This window comes from Neopsephotus bourkii, unplaced genomic scaffold, assembly GCF_033783945.1.
Source record: "Neopsephotus bourkii isolate Nb327-2 ecotype Australia unplaced genomic scaffold, CSIRO-AGI_Nbou_v1 NB_234, whole genome shotgun sequence".
In the NCBI taxonomy this organism is placed as follows: domain Eukaryota; kingdom Metazoa; phylum Chordata; class Aves; order Psittaciformes; family Psittacidae; genus Neopsephotus; species Neopsephotus bourkii.
Window position 1 is genome coordinate 516,940 of NW_026900744.1, and position 18,642 is coordinate 535,581.

The 18,642-nt window shown below is 48.2% G+C and overlaps 2 protein-coding genes across 7 annotated transcripts; one reads left to right on the forward strand and one right to left on the reverse strand.

Annotated features, from left to right (window-relative positions):
• Positions 1–632: 632 nt before the first annotated feature.
• MRPL37 (mitochondrial ribosomal protein L37) lies at positions 633–5,255 on the reverse strand. Its single transcript, XM_061344759.1, has 7 exons — positions 4,853–5,255; positions 4,439–4,622; positions 3,803–3,918; positions 3,139–3,324; positions 2,760–2,917; positions 1,980–2,183; positions 633–860 (listed from the first exon to the last, which is right to left on the reverse strand). Exons 1-7 carry the CDS (start codon positions 5,238–5,240, stop codon positions 783–785), a joined length of 1,314 nt encoding a protein of 437 aa, XP_061200743.1. The 5' UTR covers positions 5,241–5,255; the 3' UTR covers positions 633–782.
• Positions 5,256–5,261: 6 nt separating this feature from the next.
• Positions 5,262–16,913, forward strand: LOC133207684 (NADH-cytochrome b5 reductase-like). Of its 6 annotated transcripts, none has more exons than XM_061344763.1 (8): positions 5,262–5,387; positions 5,942–6,037; positions 6,689–6,871; positions 7,714–7,862; positions 9,030–9,117; positions 12,242–12,346; positions 13,826–14,029; positions 15,908–16,913. In XM_061344763.1, the coding sequence occupies exons 3-8, from the start codon at positions 6,692–6,694 to the stop codon at positions 16,109–16,111; spliced, it is 930 nt and encodes a 309-aa protein (XP_061200747.1). In that variant the 5' UTR covers positions 5,262–5,387; positions 5,942–6,037; positions 6,689–6,691; the 3' UTR covers positions 16,112–16,913. The 6 variants fall into 6 exon arrangements, with proteins under 6 accessions (XP_061200747.1, XP_061200746.1, XP_061200744.1 ...); XM_061344762.1 differs by lacking the exon at positions 5,262–5,387 and adding an exon at positions 5,399–5,447; XM_061344760.1 differs by lacking the exons at positions 5,262–5,387; positions 5,942–6,037 and adding an exon at positions 5,411–5,447.
• The last annotated feature ends 1,729 nt before the right edge of the window (positions 16,914–18,642 follow it).

An 18,642-nucleotide genomic window follows, 5' to 3' on the forward strand; every position in this document is an offset into this window, starting at 1 on the left:
ATTCTACATTTGGCTGAAGCTAATTTAGCTTTCATTTTACAGCAAACCACACTAATCCCCCCATCTTAAAAAGAATACGCTTCCTGCTCAGTTAACTCTGTGTGGCAGGAAGAAATTCTTCCCTTTGTACTTCTAGCAGCAAATACCAGCTCCCAGGCACCAAAGTTTCACGCTACGTTCTACACCCCTTTCCCAAAATGGATAGATAGGTCTCTTCATCCAGGATCGGGGGATAAAAGAACCGTGGTTCTATAGATCCAACAAAGCCATCTCACCGATTAAGTGCTTTGGGAACTAAGCGCAGGGCAGCACGACACATCCCAAAGCAGCCAGGAGTAAAACAAAGTAAAAAGCCAGGCAGAATGACAAAGGCTTGTGTCTCAGGCTCCCCCCTTGAAGCTTTGGAAGTCTCTTCCCCACACACTGCATTCAGAGGTACTCAAAGCAACCTCAAAAATAGGTTTGAGTCTGGCTCTGTGCAGCAGCACACTGAGAGCAGACCCTGCGCAGAGGAATAATGACAGGCTTATGTTCTTCCTAGGCAACGCTGGAAGAGTGCAGGAGGAGGCATTTGATGACTCTAACCCGAACCCAGAGGTGAGCCCCTAAAATGAAACGTTTTTCACGCACAATTTGGTTTAAAAAAGGAAAGATTTACTTTCAGTAACGATATAATTTATTTTAGAAAGCAAAATTAAGCCACCGTTCTTTAATTATGTGATGGCTCTGGCAAAGGGAAGCAGCAGGTACAGTTGGTGAAGTATTTTCATTGGAGCTGAATTTCACACAGTTCCATGCAGATACAGTGCCAGAAACTTCTTGAATGTGTCTGGCTGAAAGCCATGTATTCCAGCGGGCCTCTGCAGGGAGAAAGGCATGGATGCTCAGTTTGCAGTGACGTGACTAATGTAGACAAACAACAGCTTTAAACACGCTTGAGTAAGACTTCGGATGTGGTCGCTTCCAAACGGGTGCTCTCCCTCCCCAGATGGGTTTGTGTGTGGGGACTTCCACTGATACAAACCTCAGATGGCAAAACCCCTTTGCCCATTCAAGTGAAGACACCCTCCCAGCATAACCAGGGCTGACAGCACTGTGCTCCATTTACTCTACAGTGAAGCTGACAGTTGCATGTAAGCACGAGCTTATTTTAAACAAGTCTATTATGAGATGGTAGATTACAGATGGGGCATGTGGCTTGCACACTATGTGGTACATCAGCACTACAAATACTCCCTGTCAGTAACACCTGCTTAAGTAAGAATGAGGCTAGTGCCTCTGTCGTGTTCCTTCACCTGGTTTAAAACCTGTACAGCAGCTCTACACCAGTTCTCAAACCTCCAGCAGAGAGGGAAGGGTAGGATTAATGGGCTGCATCAAAATGAGTGTGACCAGCAGGCTGAGAGGGGATTTGCCTCCTCTACTCTGCTCTCCGGAGACCCCCACTGCAGTCCTGCATCCAGCTCTGGGGCACACAGCACCAGAGGGATGTAGAGCTGCTCAAGTGATGAGGCAATGAAGATGCTGCGAGGGCTGGAGCAGCTCTGCTCTGGAGCCAGGCTGAGAGAGCTGGGCTGGGGCACCCTGGAGAAGGGAAGGCTCCTGAAGGGGAGACCTGAGAGCAGCTCCAGTGCCTAAAGGGGCTGCAGGAAACCTGGAGAGGGGCTTGGGTACAAGGGCCTGTAGGGACAGGACAAGGGGAATGCCTTGAACCTGCCCGAGGGGAGACTGAGCTGAGCTCTTAGGCAGAAGCTCTTCCCTGTGAGGGCGCTGAGGCGCTGGCACAGGGTGCCCAGAGAAGCTGTGGCTGCCCCATCCCTGGCAGTGTTCAAGGCCAGGTTGGACAGGGACCAGGTGCAACCTGGTCTAGTGGAAGGTGTCCCTGCCTGTGGCAGGGGTTGGAACTGGAGGAGTCTTAAAGTTCCTCCCAACCCAACCCATTCTGTGATTTCCAGGACCATTTCCAAAGTTTTGCTTACCAGAACAACTCTCCTCTTGACTTCTGGAGTACACAGGGCATTTTCATAGAGCTTCTGATCAGAGTCAATCCACACCATATTTTTTATGCCATCACTAGAGACAAGGTCTGTTGTATTTAACTGGAACACCATGAACTGGAAGAAGTGGCCATCTGTGCCAATGCTTTGCACCACTACTGGCTGCTCCAAAACCTTGGGATCATTCTAGGAAAGAAGGGAGGGGGGAAGAGACCACTGAAAAAGCCAGTTACTACAGAAATTGCATGAGTACTTGCTGATTCTGCATCTTCTCCTTGGTGTAAAGCCAACATTTTAATAAATGTATTGTTACCTTGCCCAGAAAATTACTCTAGTCAAGCAAGTTTTGAATGTAGATTCCGTATTTTAATTACAATTCCTCCCTCAGCCAGCAATGAAGCATCAATTTACATATACTGAGCTGTGGGATGGGGTGGAGTTTTACAGTTGAACTTACTCCCTGGTTCCTACTCATTACCACTCCAGTGTGTGTTACCTCATAGAACAGTTACGGTTGGAAAGGATCTTAAGATCATCCAGTTCCGACCCCCCTGCCATAGGCAGGGACACCTCACACTAAACCATGCAACACACTGCTGAGCAATGGCTTTCTGAATCAGCAGACATCAGTACCTTAACGTTAGAATTGGACCTCTGGATTTGAAAACTACTGGAACAAGCCACAGCAAGGGAATTTCATGACTCTTTCCACTAGAGAAAGAACACAGGCCCAGCAAGTCAGCAGCAGTCTCTGATACATACCCCATAAAGCAGCCTGGCCTTTGCCAGTGCGTTCCCAAAAGCAAACATCAGCATCTTGGCACGAAGCTGTTCTGGTCTGAACCTCTGAGGACGAAGGTTGGCCGATTCCAGGAAGAACACAGTGTGAGGGTGAGAGTATGGATAACCCTCTTTAAAACCTACATGGCAGATAATCATGTCAGAAATGGCTTAGTAAGAGACTACACAGCCAACGTTTCCTCCTGTATCTTCAGGAACTGCTAAGGCAATTTGCCATGATTTAAGTTCTTGGTTCCTGTGCCCAGCTCCTCATTCCCACACATCCCCTACCCATGGCTGTCTCCAGGTTAACCTGAACACTAAGTCAAGACAGAAAATTATCACTGATGGCTAGATTTACCTGTGTCATTGAGCTCTTTGTACACAATCACTTCCTGAAGATCAATGGTAGGAGAGATGGGATGGAAGGTCTCCAGAACATGTTCTTCAGTGGCTAGCACCTCCTCTTTAGAGGCTACTGGTGGTATTGGGGCCATAGCGTTCATAAGTATTCCATTCTGGCCACGGACCTGCAAGAGAAGAGATTCTGCGGAGGGAAATTAGGCTACATTCAAACACTGCTGAATAAGATTAGGGAAAGATGTATGCTTTCTTTGGGGCAGCAGCACTTTAACAAGTTGCTGGTCTGCAAGGTTCACTCTCTCCCCCTCACCTCCAAACTCATCCTTCTTCTAAAATGTTAATTGCTGCTGTTAATTCCTGACCTAAACATACTTACAGAAACAACAGCACAGATTCTGCGCACAGAAAAATAAGCAGTTCTACCACACCGGTTCTCATCTTCCACCCTCTTGCTGGCATTGCTTAACACCCAACCAACCTCCTCAGGGCAAGTATCCTGCCATCATCCAAGGCTGCCCTTGCTTACAGCACTCTTTAAAACTGGAAGGATTACTTGGTTCCATAAATTGTTTCATTTTTCTTCAGTCTTAGAGCTAGCAGCTTTGTTACCCCTCTTACATTAATGCAAAGAGCTAAATGCTTCCACCATAGCAACAACTCACCTCTTTCCCATGTAGCTGCTATCCTGTAGTTTCTAGCCAACATTCTCTTAACCAGAGAAGGGTACTTTGCAGACATTAACCGACATACATGTATCAAGCCTTCAAACAGCACTGGGCTTTAGAATGAGGAAGAGAAAAAAAGAGAGTTACCTAAACAATGTGATCACAATGGTGGGCAGATGTTTCCGGGACACGAAGCTGCAACGTTACTGTGTGTTAAACATGTAATAGTGTAGCATTTCCAAACAGTCAACACAGACTTCAGATTAATATCCCACACACCAGCCCTGTTCCAAGTTGGCAGAGGTAACGCTTACCGTTAGCTATTTAAAACCTGACATTCTGCATCAGCTAGAAGTCGATTTCAAGTTGAAACACCTTGGCCTGAGAGAAGCTTTAATATAGAGAGTATTTACATCGGTCCTACTGTCAATATGCAGAATTGGACTGGGACTTTTTGTTTTGGTTGCTCTTGCTTTGTTTGCCCTACAAGTTGACCACTTGATACAAAGGGTCTAACAGTTGTGCGTGATAACTGAATCAATGGTAGATCTATGTATGATTTTCCTTTATAGTGTTAATGCTTGATGACCGGCTTACTCTAACAGCACATCTTCCCTATGACTGCAGACTTACCAGTAATACTCTCTCTTGGGAGCAGTTTCTGTCCTGTTCCAGAGCCTTGCATGCCACACCGCACGCTTCACCTGCTCCTCGTGGTCCTCCAGCTGGTGAGCCGGGTTGTCAATGATGCTCTGCACGGACGGAGGCAAACCTTCCACCAGCTTCGTCTTGGTGAGCCACTGTGCCTGCCGAACCCCTTCAAACACAGCCCAAGAGAACACGCGTTAATGAAGCCCCTGGGCGGGCTGGAAACGTGGTTACTTCAGGGGTAAGCAAGCCATTCCCCGTGCGTGTCTTACACCCTATGGGAGGTGAAGCCTTGGCTGGTGGGGAAGGGTAAGTGCTTAACACGCTGCGCGGCCTAAAGGGCACGGAGGGGGTGGCGTGGCCCGAGGAGGGCCCGGAGGAGGGCGGCCGGGCCGGTACCTTCCAGCATGCGGACGTTCTGGTGGCAGACGAAGCAGCTGCGGTCCTTGCGGAGCGGCATGTCCTCATAGCGCGGCCCCGGGGAGTGCCAGGGGTCGTGCCAGCCGCGGTCCCAAGGCGGGAAGTGCGGCCGGGCCAGGCCGGGCATGAAGTGCTGCCGCCCCGCGTACGTGATGGTGTCCAGCTCCACCTGCTCCCGCACCGGCAGCCGCTTCACAGCCTGGGCCAGCACGTCCGGCGGCGGCCCGCGGGTGGTCCAGGGCGTGCGCGGCAGCGGCCCGCGGGGACGCGGCGGCCCCGCACGGGTGAGCACACCGCGGGTCAGGGCGAGAGCGCCGCTGCCCTTCGCCGCCGGCCGCCTCAGCGCCATCGGCCCCGCCGCCGCCATCGCACCCCTGCACTACCACCGCTACCGCCTCAGCGCCCGGCCGCCGCCATCTTGGCGCGCACGGCACGGCGGGAGCGCGGCGGGCGGGCTCCCCCCCCACAGGGTGATTGGCGGCGGCGGAGGCCAATGGCGGACGGGAGCCCTGCGGTAAGGGAGGGTCGGCAAAGTGCGGGGCGGGGCGGCGGGTGAAGGGCAGGGGCCATGTTGGTAAGTCAGGGGGCGGGCAAAGGCACCTCCTCTCCTGCGCGGGGGGGTAGTTGAGAAACGGGCCCTTGGCGGGCAGGGGATGGGGTCTCGGGACCCTGTGGGCCTGGAGCCGGTGCCACGTACCCTGAGGAGGGCAGGGCTGGGACCCCGCAGACGGGCCCCTAAGCTCTGGGCATGCACCCTAAGTGCTTGGAGCTCTGTAAACATGGCCAGCTCAGAGCCTGGCGTCCTGGGCTCCATCTGCAGCCTGGTTGGGGTGTTGTCATACCCGTGTGGGTGCTGAGGGCCCCGCACACGGCTCGGAACCGGCTGTGGGAAGCAGGACCTCTGCCTGCTGGTTCGCTCGCTCTCCCCGTGACAGAATAAGCGTGTTTGTGGTGCAGCGGTGAAGGCTGGTTAATTAACTCACCTTGAAAATGAAGCAGCTCTAAGTGCTAAGTGGTCTCTCCTCACCCGTGGCTTTACAATTTCCTCTGGCCCTCCTTTTGTTTCAGTGGTACAGGTACAAATGGACCAGGAGCGGTGCTGAGCCAGCTGCTGTGTGAAAATAGAGTCCTGAGAGGTCATGGTTTCGGTTTGAGGAGCAGCCGGTGGGTACAGCTGGCTCTGAAGCACGGGCATGGTGAGGGATAAAGAGTGGTTTGGGCTGGAAGGGACCTTAAAGATACCCTAGGCCCAACTCCATGCCACAGGCGGGGATGCCGCTTTCCTACGTGTCTGTATTTAAAGCCAGGCCCCAACCTGCTCATAACCAAAGTGTTGTTTATCTGTGTCAATTTGCCTCTAGACTCCTGCCTTAAACCCCTCCTCTGTTTCAAAGCTGTGCTCTATCCTGGTGGCTGGAATTCATTATCTGTTCCAATGGACCAAGCTGCAGACTTTTAAGATGCTTCTACTCTTGTAGGAAACCTACCATAGCAGAACAAGCAGGAGTCAGTGTATGCCTGGTGCTGGACATAGCGTTGGGTGGGAAGCAGAGCCTGAGGTTGGGCTGGAGTCTGTTGTGCAGCTCCAGGCTGGTGGCTGTGATACTGTCATTCCATCACTGGACAATGCAGAGACAGTGAGTGCTTGAGCTAAAACGGAGCACTTCAAGGCACTGCATTGGCTTGCAGGTTTTTCTGAGCCCCCTGAGGTAGCTCGAGAGAGATTTTCTCAGTCCTCCTCCAAATAGTGTTTGCTGATGAGCACGTGCTCCTCTTCATCGTGCTGGGTTTTGATGCAGGGCTTGTGTTTTGCAGACAATGAGTGGAAATGAGCACGATTGGCTGGCTCTCAAACCCCAGGAACCTTCTCCATCCCAGTGCTGTGGCGGCGGCTGCAAACCCTGCATCTATGATGTGTACGAGAAGGAGCTTGCACAATGGAAGAGGGCCAAAGCAAAGCAAGACAAAAGCCTTCTTCTCATGGAAAAGAAGGAGCAGGTCAATTTCTCTTTGTCACATCCTAGAGCCTGTGCTTTGATGGTACTTGTTAGGGTGTGGGGTTGTGGTGAGGGATGCAGCAGTAGATTAAAGCGACGCCTTAAGAGAAGGCTGTAAACGCAATTCCCCAAACTCTGCTTCACAGCCACCCTCCCCCTTGCCTGCTCTCCCTGTGCTGTAATGTGATTTTCCAAGTGTCGAGTTCGCCCTGGTGTCGCGTTACAGCCCTGGGTCTGCAGCTTCTCCCGTCGGACAGCTTCCTCCGAGCTCTGTTCTCCTGACCTTTCTCATCTTTTCCTCATTTTTCGACTCGCATTTTGGGAACGAAAAGAAAGCTGCGTGTGTGAGGTGGAGTATTTGTCTTCAGCACGTAGTGTTACCTTGTCAGTGCCCTTTTACCTGGCATTACCTGTGCTGGGTCAAGCAAAAACGATCAGCGTTGAAAGAGCCGACACTATTTCCGGCTCACAGTGGTCACTTTGGCTTCAAAGTTGGCCCCAGAGCAGCGCTCAGCTCTTTTAGCAGTATTGTCTCTGTTCCCAACCATGAGGAGAGGATTGCAGTGAGTCAGAATAGGATGACCTTGCTGTAAGGTGTAAAAAATGTACTTTAAAAAGAAGGGGGGAGGGGGAAAATGCAAGATCCCAAAGTGCATACTGCAGAACATGATAATGAATCAGCAGAGAGCTGAGATTTGCTCTGGGCCCTGGCATTTAATACGCATTCTCCTGGAATCCTGAGTATCTCCAGCAGTAAATGAGCACACACGTTTGCTTCCAAAGAAAAATGAAATAATAAAAGACACCATCTAACCGAGTAATTATTTATTGTTGTTCTTGCAGAGCAATAATTCAGAGCTGAATCCAGATACATTTACTGCATTCAGCATAAGCTCGGTGGAGCAGCTAACAGAGGACACCTACCAGTACAGATTTGAATTGCCGGGAAATAGCAGCCTGTGCTTGAGTTTAGGACAACATATCGTGTTAAGGTATTGTTCTCTGTGCTAGTTAAACAGTCTGCATTATGTAACCTAACACAGAGCTTTTTGTCAGTAGACAAAGGCTTCATAGCAGGCAAATCATGATTTCTATACCTCCACAATGACACAGATGAAAGAACTCGTGAGCTCGCTAGCTCTGCTAATTTTATGGTAAAAGCCATTCCAAAGCTGTAGTTTTCTTCAGCATTATCCTTGCCTCAGTGGGCCAGAAAGAGCTAGGTGTGATTAAGAAAATCCATTCGCAGGAAGAAAGACTCAAAGAATAGGTGTTACAACAGATGATTTGCTCCAGCGTGTTGGAGTGAAGACAATGAGCTGCACTCACCCAACAGCTTGGTATTTGAGGCCCTGTATCTTGGGGTAACTCAGCACCCAGGATGTAACTCTCAGCATCCAGGCATTTCCTGACTGATTTCTAGCTAAACAACTCTCCTGTGTAGTTCATTGCTTGCCAGAAAGGGGCCACTTGGGAAGAGTTTATGTCTCTCTCAGCCATCTGTGGTGAGCACTGCCAGATAGGAAAAGTCATATTATGATGCCATTGATCTGTATCTGTTGACGTTATTTGTACGTTAACAGCGGATGTATGCAGCTGGCTGGTGCTGAAAGAACACGCTTCTCCCCTCAGTTATCCCTCATAGTGCAGCAGAGGAAAAGCTTTGGTCACTTCAATCAATGACCCTGGTCAGTAGTGAAGAGCAGGGTGGACATATTCTATGAGAAGAGAAGACTTACAGGAAAATATGGTGTATATTGACAGGACCTCAGGTCAAGGCTGTGCCCTGGCTTTTCTTATTTAATTACCAGATGCTGTCTGAGCATAAACAGTCCAAAAGTGATAGCAGACTTAACTGTGAAGACATTCAATAGTCAACATGTCCCTGTTGTCACTCTTGCATGTTTGGCTTAGAAGTCTTCAAGCTGTGTGTCCAAGAGCTGAATGTGAGATACTGCTGGGAAAAACAAAAGATGCATTTAACCATTATGTTTCTCCTGGATTTTTACCTCTGGAAGGGACATGCATTGCATCTGTGCACAGGCTGGGCTGCTGGGAAGAGAACCTGCTGCCTCCTTGTCTCCCCAGAGATCTGCAGAAGTTTGGTAACACCAGTCAATGCCCCCAGTCATGGTGGGTTCCTGTGTTTCTCTTCTCAGAGGAGCAGTGAATGGTTTGGAGGTGCAGCGAGCCTATACCCCAATTAGCCCAGGGAATGATGAAGGTTACTTTGAAGTTTTAATCAAGGTAAGTAAGCCTGTACAATATGGATTAGAGTCTAAGGTGCTGGGAACGGTGTTTTGTTTAGGAACCAAGCATGCTGTTGGCACTTCAAGTGAGGCTCTCCCAAATCCCCTGTGGACTGCTTGTGTTGTTTTGAAGCAGTTGTGCTTTACTGATAAAACCTGCAGTTTTTCCCACAAAACTGAAAGCAGAGGAAGGTGACACACAAACAAGTGCTTTGCAGTATAAGCCCTGTTAAAGCACTTGGGAGAGCCTCCTGGGAGCCCTGCAGTTGCCAGAGTGGAAAGAGGTGTCCATTCCACTTTCCTGACTTCATTTTGCCTTTTTCAATGTGTCTTTGAAATTGTACCCGCTTGTCAGCCCCATTGAATCACTGATTTTGGGAAGTCCCAGCCCTTTGCCCCCTGCCCCTGAGTTTTACTTTAACAACACTCCTCAGAAGTTTCGTTTTGGTTAGAAATGTAGACAGACAGTAGGCAGCAGTTTCTGGTTTGCAGGAAGGGCTCTGGAGCTGCCTGCAGTCTGGGAGGGTCCCCATGGGGCAGAGAGGTGGCGTCAGGGTGGATGGGGTGGCAGAGCCCCATTTTGGACAAGTGTCCTCATCCTTCTGGAAGCCACCACAAGATGCTGGTTGAGTTCAGAAGGATTTTATAGGAGAACTTGGCTGGCAATTAGTCTGAATAAAGTCTGCAGGGCTCTCAGAAATGATTACTTTGTGTGGCAAGCATCCAGTTGAAGAACACTTTTCCAGTTCTGTGTTTGTGTATCACTGGTGATTCCTCAGGACAGGCACAGGCTTCAGTATAGCTGTGGAATTCAGACTGCTGGGTATCCCAAGTGGCTTGCAGAGAATGGGCACTTGTCCTCTCCATGTCTTCCAGGATTTCACGTTTTGGGGGGGGGGGCTGTTATGCATTGTACATTGGAGCATAAATGCTGTTCTTTACAAAACCCCTCAGCTTCTATAGGACACCTGTGGGAGGGTCATTTCACCATTCTTGTGGCAATTGGTGTGTGGTAGGGAAGTGTTGCATTTGAGTTGGATTAATAGGATACGTTCACAGGATGACTGTGAAATTTCACATATACTTGCTTATTACTCACAGGTTTTGCATTTCAATAATAATAGTAATGATTGTAATGATACCTTTCCTTTATATAGAACCTTTCATCCCAAAGGGAGCTATAGTTACTCTCTGGCAGTGACAAAGAAGGTTGGTCACACCCAGTGTAAAGCAGCCATTTGTATAACTCATTCTGTAGGTTGTGGTATATTTCACACTATTCAGGCAATTTTGGAAAGTACTATATTATTATTATTACTCTGCAATCCAAGCACTGTTCAAATCCTTCTGCCTCCTGTTATTACAGCACTGCATTTGTGATACTACAGTTAAGAGCGAGGGAGTTGCCATTTACAGAGCATAACCCTCTTTTTGAGTGATTTTATAATGTTAGGGTTTCTCTCCATGTAAAACTGGGTGTAGAAGTTTCCCCCCAGGACATAATTATTTCTTTTTGTTTAGAAAAAGTGCTTTTTAAACCCACTCAATCACTTCTCACTTCAATTTTGGGGAATAATTTGGGAGAAAGAAGGACTGGTTTGGTTTCCATTACTCTGGTCAGCTGGGAATAGGCAATAAGTGGGGCTGACTTCTGCTTTTACTTTGGGTTTCCGTATACACTTGAAGAAGATCAATCTAAAATACCTCTCCTTTGATGCAGCTGCACTCTCTTGGTGTGAGACTTAGTACCTGTCCAGAGCCCTCTGAACAGAAATGTTTCTGGTAGTAACTCAGAGCCTGGATGTATGTTATGCATTTACCTTTTGAATGTAACAGCTGGTGCTAATAGTTGTTAATACTTCAGGTATCTTGTATAAGTGAGGTTGTTAGGAGGGGAGGAGCATCTCTGTTCTTCATTAGCTAACACTGCTTGCAAGCACAAGCACACGCTTGCTCACTCACTTTTTAGCTGCTTTGTGGTTGACCGATTTTGTTTGCCTGCAGTGCAGCTTGGTGGCCAGCCAAGGCCCTGGGGTGTGGAGCTGGGCTTCTCTCCAACGTGCATGCGGAAAAATACCCCAAAATATGCTGCTTTTCTATAGGCTGGAGTCTTTGAAGGCTCATATCACATACCATCTCTTCACCTCGGGCTGTGTTGCTCTTCCTCAGACTTATCAGTGGCATCACCTCTGTGCGAGACCAGTTGTCTGCTGTTGGGCTTATCTGCTCTTGCTGTTTGGACCAGCCCTTGTTCTCCAGCCAGGTCCCATAGACTGTGGCCATTCTTTTGCTTATGTTTGCTCTCATTAACCATGAAGTGGTCTTACATACAGAGACATATAGGACATAGCTACAAGAGTGCTTGTAGAATGAAGAGCCCTTTATTTTCCAGCCTCTCCTTGCTTCTCTGTTTCTAGCAAGCTTGACCCTTTCTCATCAGTCATGACTGAGGTTGGCATTCCTGCAGGCAAAAGCCCAGATAATTCTGTTTGTGCCTCATAGAAAGTAAGGCAGTTTTTTGCTAATATTTTTCTTCCATGAGGCCCACATTAACATATCTTAATTTTGAAAATGTGAAGGCATCCCTTAGCATCCACATGATCTCTTCTGAAAAAGGGAGTTTTATAAATGAGAAACCTGACTTTGGGGCACTAATTGTATCAACACAGCATCTGAGAGACTGAAATAAAGCAAGAGCTATGCAGTGTTTATATAACTAACAGCATCCAGAGGGCATTTCCAGACCCCATACTCTGAGATTTGGAGAACACTTGAAGGCTTGCACTGTGCTTTGCATTCGAGACACTCTTCTTGTGCTTTGTAAGCAAGAGCTCTGATAAGCTTTTACCAGTTTTGGAAATTCAGGCTGCATGAGAGTGGTTTGTGTTTATATTATAGTCAAGCTGGAATGGATCCAATATGATTTAATTTAAATGTCTTTGTTTTGGGTATAACTTTGAGTTATTTTTCAAACAGAAATGATCTTTCTTTCTTAAACCCATACAATGTTTTTTTGTCCCCTTCTTGTTTAAATGTAGATAACTTTATAATTGACTTTAAGCTGGGAAACTTTCCAACAGAGTATAATTATTCTTTTCTTTTTGTACAATGCTTTTTATTAGTGCTATGAAGCTGGGCTAATGTCACAATACATAAAAACATGGAAAAAAGGAGACATGGTCTTTTGGCGTGGGCCATTTGGAGGGTTCCCATATCGACCTAATAAGGTTAGTTCCCTACGAGACAGAGGATGTGGCAGCTAGCTTTGTTTAATACTCTGAGGGGAAGACATCAATTTGATTACTGTTTTCATGATTATTTTAGGGACTTCCTGGGTTGCTATAGAGTGCTACAGCATTAGCAGTCAGTTGGAGAAAGTACACCTCATTGAGCTGCAGAATATTTAAGAAGGAAGAGGAGAGGGAGGTGGATGGGAGGCTGGAAGACATTAGCATCTGTTCCTCACTTGTATTAGAAGCTCCTGATGTGTTTAACAATGAGAACTTCCTTTGCACCAGCCACGAGTGCAGATGGGGTTTGCCTTGTTTGAACTGCGTTGCTGGTTTGTGACTGAGCACAAGCGAAGGGGAAGTGTTGATCTTTTTCTGTCCTGGGTATTCCCTGAACTGTAGCAGCTCCAGTGAGGTGTCACGTCATGCAGCCGCTCTGCAAGTGTTGATCCCAGCCTGATAGCAGGCTCCCTGCAAAGAGAGGCAGATCCAGTTTCAGGGGAAGGGTTCTCACACATACTAATTCAGTTCCTTAATTATAACCTTTCAAATGAGGAGCAGAATTAAAATGCTGGTCATTAAGATCCCAAAGCCTAGAGTTTTCTTCCCCTCCCTCCAACAAAAATAAGACTATAAAATCCCAGTGGCCAAGCTGCATGCGAAGCAATTGTGTTCTGCTTCCTGAAATACTCTCCTTGCTGGTTTAGGCTACTGTTTCCTTCTCTTCTTAAAAGCTTCCAGATAGTAATTTGGGACAGAACATGTCATTGGTCATACCCTCAAAGTGCCTGTGTTTAGGGCCTGTCTGGATGATCTGTGTACAGGCAGTTTGCAAAGCACCTGATTGAGCTTCGAAACAACTTGCTGTAGAAGAAGGGCTTAAGTCCCAGTTCTGGCACTGATACACTGGCTGGCAGTGGGGGAGAGTTCTGGGAATCTTCTGTCCTCCTACACAGAGCACTTTCCTGCTTGAACATCCCGATCCTGAGTAGAGTGAGTGTCCCCACTTGTGGGTGGGAAGAAGCACTGTGTGCTGCTGGTAGCTCTTGTAGGAGAAAAGTGAGGTAATGCACCAGGAAGATACACAGATCAGGATGGAGAAGAAACAGTTTCCTCCAGAGAACGTTTAGGATTGTACTTTGCAGCATCCAAGATAAACACCGGGAGTGTTTCCAGTGGGAAAGTACATAATGGGCAGCAAAGTGTAGACCTGAAACTGAACAATAATTGAAATCAAGGCTAAAGTTAGGATAAAGTATTATATTTGGGTAAAATCCAGTTTTGTTAGGTTGGATACATGGACACTGGAAGTGCTATCTGTAATCCTTTGCAGAAAAATACATTCTCAGTTTGTGACCTTCTGATGTGTTCTTTCTTAAGGGACCCTTTACCAGTGCAGCAGCAGGAGGAGCTGACCATGAGCACATCCATTTCCAGTCACTACAGCTCATCCACACTTCTCTGTTCTCTTGTTAGCATGGAGAACTCCTCATGCTGGCATCTGGTACTGGTCTTGCACCAATGCTTCCCATCCTCCAGTCCATAACAGATGATGAAGAGGATGAAACCTTCGTAACTCTTGTTTGCTGCTTCCCTACCTTTGACAAAATTTATCTGAAACCTCTTCTCCAGGATCTGGCTCGATACTGGAACATCAGAATATTTTATGTCCTAAGCCAGGTAAGTAAATGGATATGAAGCATGTTTGTGTGAGGGTTCTCTGTGCTGGATGAGCCTCTGCTTCCTCTGCTTTTCCATGAGCATGATCTTAATTCTTTCCCAGTCATTGAGGCTATTTTGTGATCCAGTAGCTGCTGTTCTTAAACCTGGTACATGTTCTCACACTGCTGCTAGTATGGAGGGGTTTGGGAAGTGACCATTGGTCACTGCTTGTCCCTCTTTACCGCCTTGCTCTGTTGCTGCTCTATTGGGACAGATCCACTGATTCATAGTCACTGCTGATTATTTTCCCCCACTTCAGATGGTTGTTGCTGCCCCTAAACATTTGTGCGAAGAAAACTTGATTCTGGGATGCTCAACAGCAAATTATTTCTTCTTTCCCAGTACCAGTGCCTTAATCTGTCCTTATTCTTCATTCACTGCTCATGGCTAGAGCTCTCTTCTAGTGTGTTAGCACCGGTTTCCCAGCAATTATTTCACCCAGCTGACCCATTCTTAAGCTGCTTAAAGTAGTTTCTCCCTCTGTAGAATTCTTTTTCCCCTGCCAAATCCATGGGGTGAGGGCATACCCTCTCGGTGGTCTTACATTTTGAGCAGTCTTTTTCATTTCCATTTGGTCCCAAAGTTGCCTGTGTTCTGCATGGATTCGGTGGTTAAAAATTACTTCCCTCAGAGCTGAGGATTCATTGCAAGGAGGGTATAGAAAGAATTATTTATGCTAAGGGAACGAATCCCATTGCATTTTTAGTCTCTCAGATGAATCATTTTTTGTATCTCTGATAGTGGATGTGTCTCATACATTATGTTCCACATATGGCCTCAGCAAGTTGAGATTTGGTGTAGAGAAAAGTACTTGTGACTTAGGCACCCCCTCAGCTGCTCTATGGGAGGTAATTGTCTCTGGAGACATAGCTTAAATACCCTTTGCAGGACAGGGCTGTTTCAAGAGCATGAAGAGGTCTTGAAATGCAATCAGTGAAGGGCAAGAAACCTGCCTGACCCCTGTCAACACTGTCTGCCCTGTGTGTACATCTCTCCTTTTCTTCTCTTAGCAGGTTTGTTATAGTCCAACACTGACTTCATGCATCCTCCCTTTTAGGATTGTGCATCTGCCTGTCTCGGTATTTCACTCTGCTGCCTGTCACCACCACATCTGAACACCTTCTGCTTCTAGTTAGTAGGAGCAGGGGAGTCCCTGATGGAGCTAACATTTCTCATGGGATCAGGGCTGGCTTCTTTCAGTTTTGGTCAAGGGAGATGGGACTGAAAGAGACATGGGAATGGGAGAGGCAATAGAGAGGAATAGACTTGGGATTTAGGACTTGGGGATAGAGGAGGTGCACTGGGAAGCGATTCTCAAAGGAGAAGGTTCTACAGCATTTATTAGTGATAGAAGCCTGGAGACGGACTTCTTACAAGGGCACATAGTGATAGGACAAGGGGGAAATAAACTAGAAAAGACTGAGATGAGCTCTTAGGCAGAAGCTCTTCCCTGTGAGGGTGCTGAGGCGCTGGCACAGGGTGCCCAGAGAAGCTGTGGCTGCCCCATCCCTTACAGTGTTCAAGGCCAGGTTGGACACAGGGGCTTGGAGCAAGCTGCTCTAGTGGAAGGTGTCCCTGCCCCTGGCAGGGGTTGGAACTGGAGGAGCTTTAAGGTTCCTCCCAAGTCAAACCATTCTGTGATAGCTACACTCTGATTTTATGCAGTTCCCTATGAGTGAGTGGCCAAGTACTGCAGCAAGGATGTGATCTGGGCTTTGGAAGGGTCAGTTCTGCCCCGAGACTGTCCTGTGCAGCACTCTGAGGGAAGGAGGGAGGTTTGCTGTAAGCAATTATTTGTCCTTTTTAACATGACACACTGCAAAACTGTCTTTTCAGGAAACTTCCCTGGAACAACTCCCCTGGAGCTATCAGGAGCACACGTACACTGGTCGTCTCGATGAAGGCTTGATGAAGACTATAATAAATTCCTGCAGAAGAAGGCCATTTGTGTTAATCTGTGGCTCCTCTGCATTCAATGAAGATATGAGTAGATATCTTAAAGCTGCAGGAATTGAAGAAGATTCCTGTTTTGTCTTTTAGCAGGATATTCCTGACCTGAGGAACCGTAGGCTGAGCCTTGGACGTCCTCATTTCTCTGCAGGCATTGCATTGCACAAAATTGGTTGTCTTGATAGATTGGGTTCCTTGTGCATATACTTACAGAGGCCTTTGGATCAAGTGTTTGTCTCCATTATGATTCTCACTCTTGAGTGTTTTAAGGAACGGGTGCCATTCCAGAATGGCTGCTGTGTGCTGTGCCACCCACACCTCAGGGAACAGCATGGTAATGATAATGGAAGCCTTCATATGCAGTTTCAGGAGGGGGATCTCCTAAGGGCACTAAAGGTGTCCAAGTACAGAGCTCTGCTGTAACATGAAGATCAGGGAGTTGCTTTGCAATCTGTGTTAGTCTGCAGTGGTATTGTGCCCTGATAGATGTTCCAGGGGAGAGGCTTAATCCTCAGGGAGAAGACTGCCTGGCCAAGGACTTTGGAGTCCTTGGGGTTCATTTCAGTTGTGTCATTACCTTGCTGGGTGATGGCAGGCGAGTCACTTCCACCTCTCTGTGCCTCAGTTGCCCTGTTACACACTAATACAGAGAAGGAGGTACTGATCTGTGGAAAAAGCCTTTCCAGCCTGCATTACCTACCCTGGTCCTTAATGCTCGAAATGCTGCCTGGGGAGAGAAAGAGCATGTCCTAAAACTGAGAGAAAGCATCCAGGATGTAGCTGCTATCTGCCAGCGAGGACGCTTGTTTGCTTTCCATGTCCCCCAAGTGTTGTATCGTAGCTCTGGTTCATTAAATTGAACCTCTTTCCAAATAAACAGCTGTTTCTGTTTCTCACAGGGCTCACTCAGGTGCCCAAGGCAGTGCTATAGGTGTACAAGAACACAACCTGAGGAGTGAAAGCTTCATGGGGCTCCGCCTGGGTGCTCCCCATGGGTCAGGGCACAGAGCCAAGGACTGCTGGGGATGGCAGCCCTGGCACAGCACCAGCCTGTGTGCCCCAGCCCCTTCTATTTCAACCCAAGGTGCTGCTACCTTTCCTCTGAGATACCCTCTTTCTGCTCTTTTAGACCACTGTCCGTACCAACTACACCTGGAAATACAGCCTTTCTGCACACCTTTGTGTTTTTCTGTTCATTCCTGCTTCATCCTGTGACGTGGCTGTGACAGATGATGCCACGTTCCTATTCAGGCCTCAGTTTTTATCTGTATCAAATAGTACACCTTACCCAAAGGAGATGTACTTCAAGAGTTACTCAAAACAAGCAATATGCACTAAAATGGTGGCTCTGATTCTCAGGCTGGGAGGAACCATCAGTTCCCCTTGCATCAGTGAGATTTGTCTCCAGTTACCAAATGCTTGGACTTAATCCAATATAGCTGCAGCTTTTTTATGTTAACTTCATCAGAGCAAGAGCTGACAGGAAAGCCAAAACAGGGTTCTGCAGAGAAATCCAGGGGAGTTCTCCAGGGTAGATCCAGAGCAAGCTCGCTCTTCCCACCCAAACCCATACTTCAGTTGCTGTAAGCCACTGTGTAGTGGAGGTGCTTCTGCGCAGCATGGGGCTGGTACAAGGAGTTGCTTTATCCTTATCCTCCCTGCTTTAGCCTTAGCTAGGAACACAGATATGTCCCTTGGATTTGATCTTCTCTGAAAACCTTCCTTCTTTACCTCTTGCTTTAAATATTCTGCCTTTTTGAGGCTTTGCTAAAAATCCCTTTTGCACAGGCCTGAGGTATAACTTCACGCTCGCTTCGGGAAAGCGACGACTTTGTGTGTGAAAGCTGGGCCTGTTCCTTTAAACACAACCCCAATATGTCTGGGTATTTCAGCACATATGGGCCAGGATGGATAAACCCTCCCCAGCTGGTGTGGCCGTTCTGCCGCGAAGCCTCCTGTCTTTGTTCCTGGCTAAAAGGGAGGGTGGTGAGAGACGGAGCAAGCTGTGAGTGCTGCGGGTTGCAATCCTGCAGAGGCAGGCTGCAGGCAGAGCGGGAGGAGGTGATGCGTGCCTCGCCGGAGGGGATGGGGTCTCTGCGAGACGTTCTCCATAGGGGAGACGGTGGCTTTGGAAGGATGAACTCGGAGGGGCCTTTAAACCGCCCCTAGGCACTTTGTTCTTTATTCCCCATCCCCTGCTCTCCCTTCCCCCCTCCTGCCTTTTGTCATTTCCCAGGCTGGAGTCGCCTCTTCCAACTGGGGACAGCCCCTTTTAGAGGCTAGCGTGGTGCTCCCACAAAGGCAGGGATGTGGAATGGAAAAGCTCACGGGCAGGATTTCCCCTACAGAGGGAGGATGAGAGGTTTGCATCCTTTGGAACCTGGGAACTACCCTGCGGTGGCAGTTTCACAGGGGATGGTGTGATGCTGTCGATTATGTGGGATCGCTGGAGCTGGAGGTGCCTGAGCTCCCTGCAGTGGTTGGTAGGACAGGGGTGCTGGTAGGGTGCCCCAGTGCTCTGGCTGCGCCCAGGAAGCCCCCATCACCCTTGCAGTGCTGTGCTGGGGAGAGGGCTTTCCCTTCGCTTCCTTTCTTCTTCCACATGTGCAGCCTAAATACCT

Bases quoted from the DNA above. Each gene is read 5' to 3' on its own strand.
- MRPL37 (XM_061344759.1), bottom strand. From the start codon at position 5,240: ATGGCGGCGGCGGGGCCGATGGCGCTGAGGCGGCCGGCGGCGAAGGGC. The intron at 4,623-4,852 runs GTACCGGCCCGG...CTGTGTTTGAAG, and splicing joins GAACGTCCGCATGCTGGAAG to GGGTTCGGCAGGCACAGTGG. The intron at 2,184-2,759 runs GTATGTATCAGA...CTTCTTTCCTAG, and splicing joins AGGCCAGGCTGCTTTATGGG to AATGATCCCAAGGTTTTGGA.
- LOC133207684 (XM_061344760.1), top strand. The intron at 6,872-7,713 runs GTCAATTTCTCT...TTGTTCTTGCAG, and splicing joins TCATGGAAAAGAAGGAGCAG to AGCAATAATTCAGAGCTGAA. The intron at 14,030-15,907 runs GTAAGTAAATGG...CTGTCTTTTCAG, and splicing joins TATTTTATGTCCTAAGCCAG to GAAACTTCCCTGGAACAACT.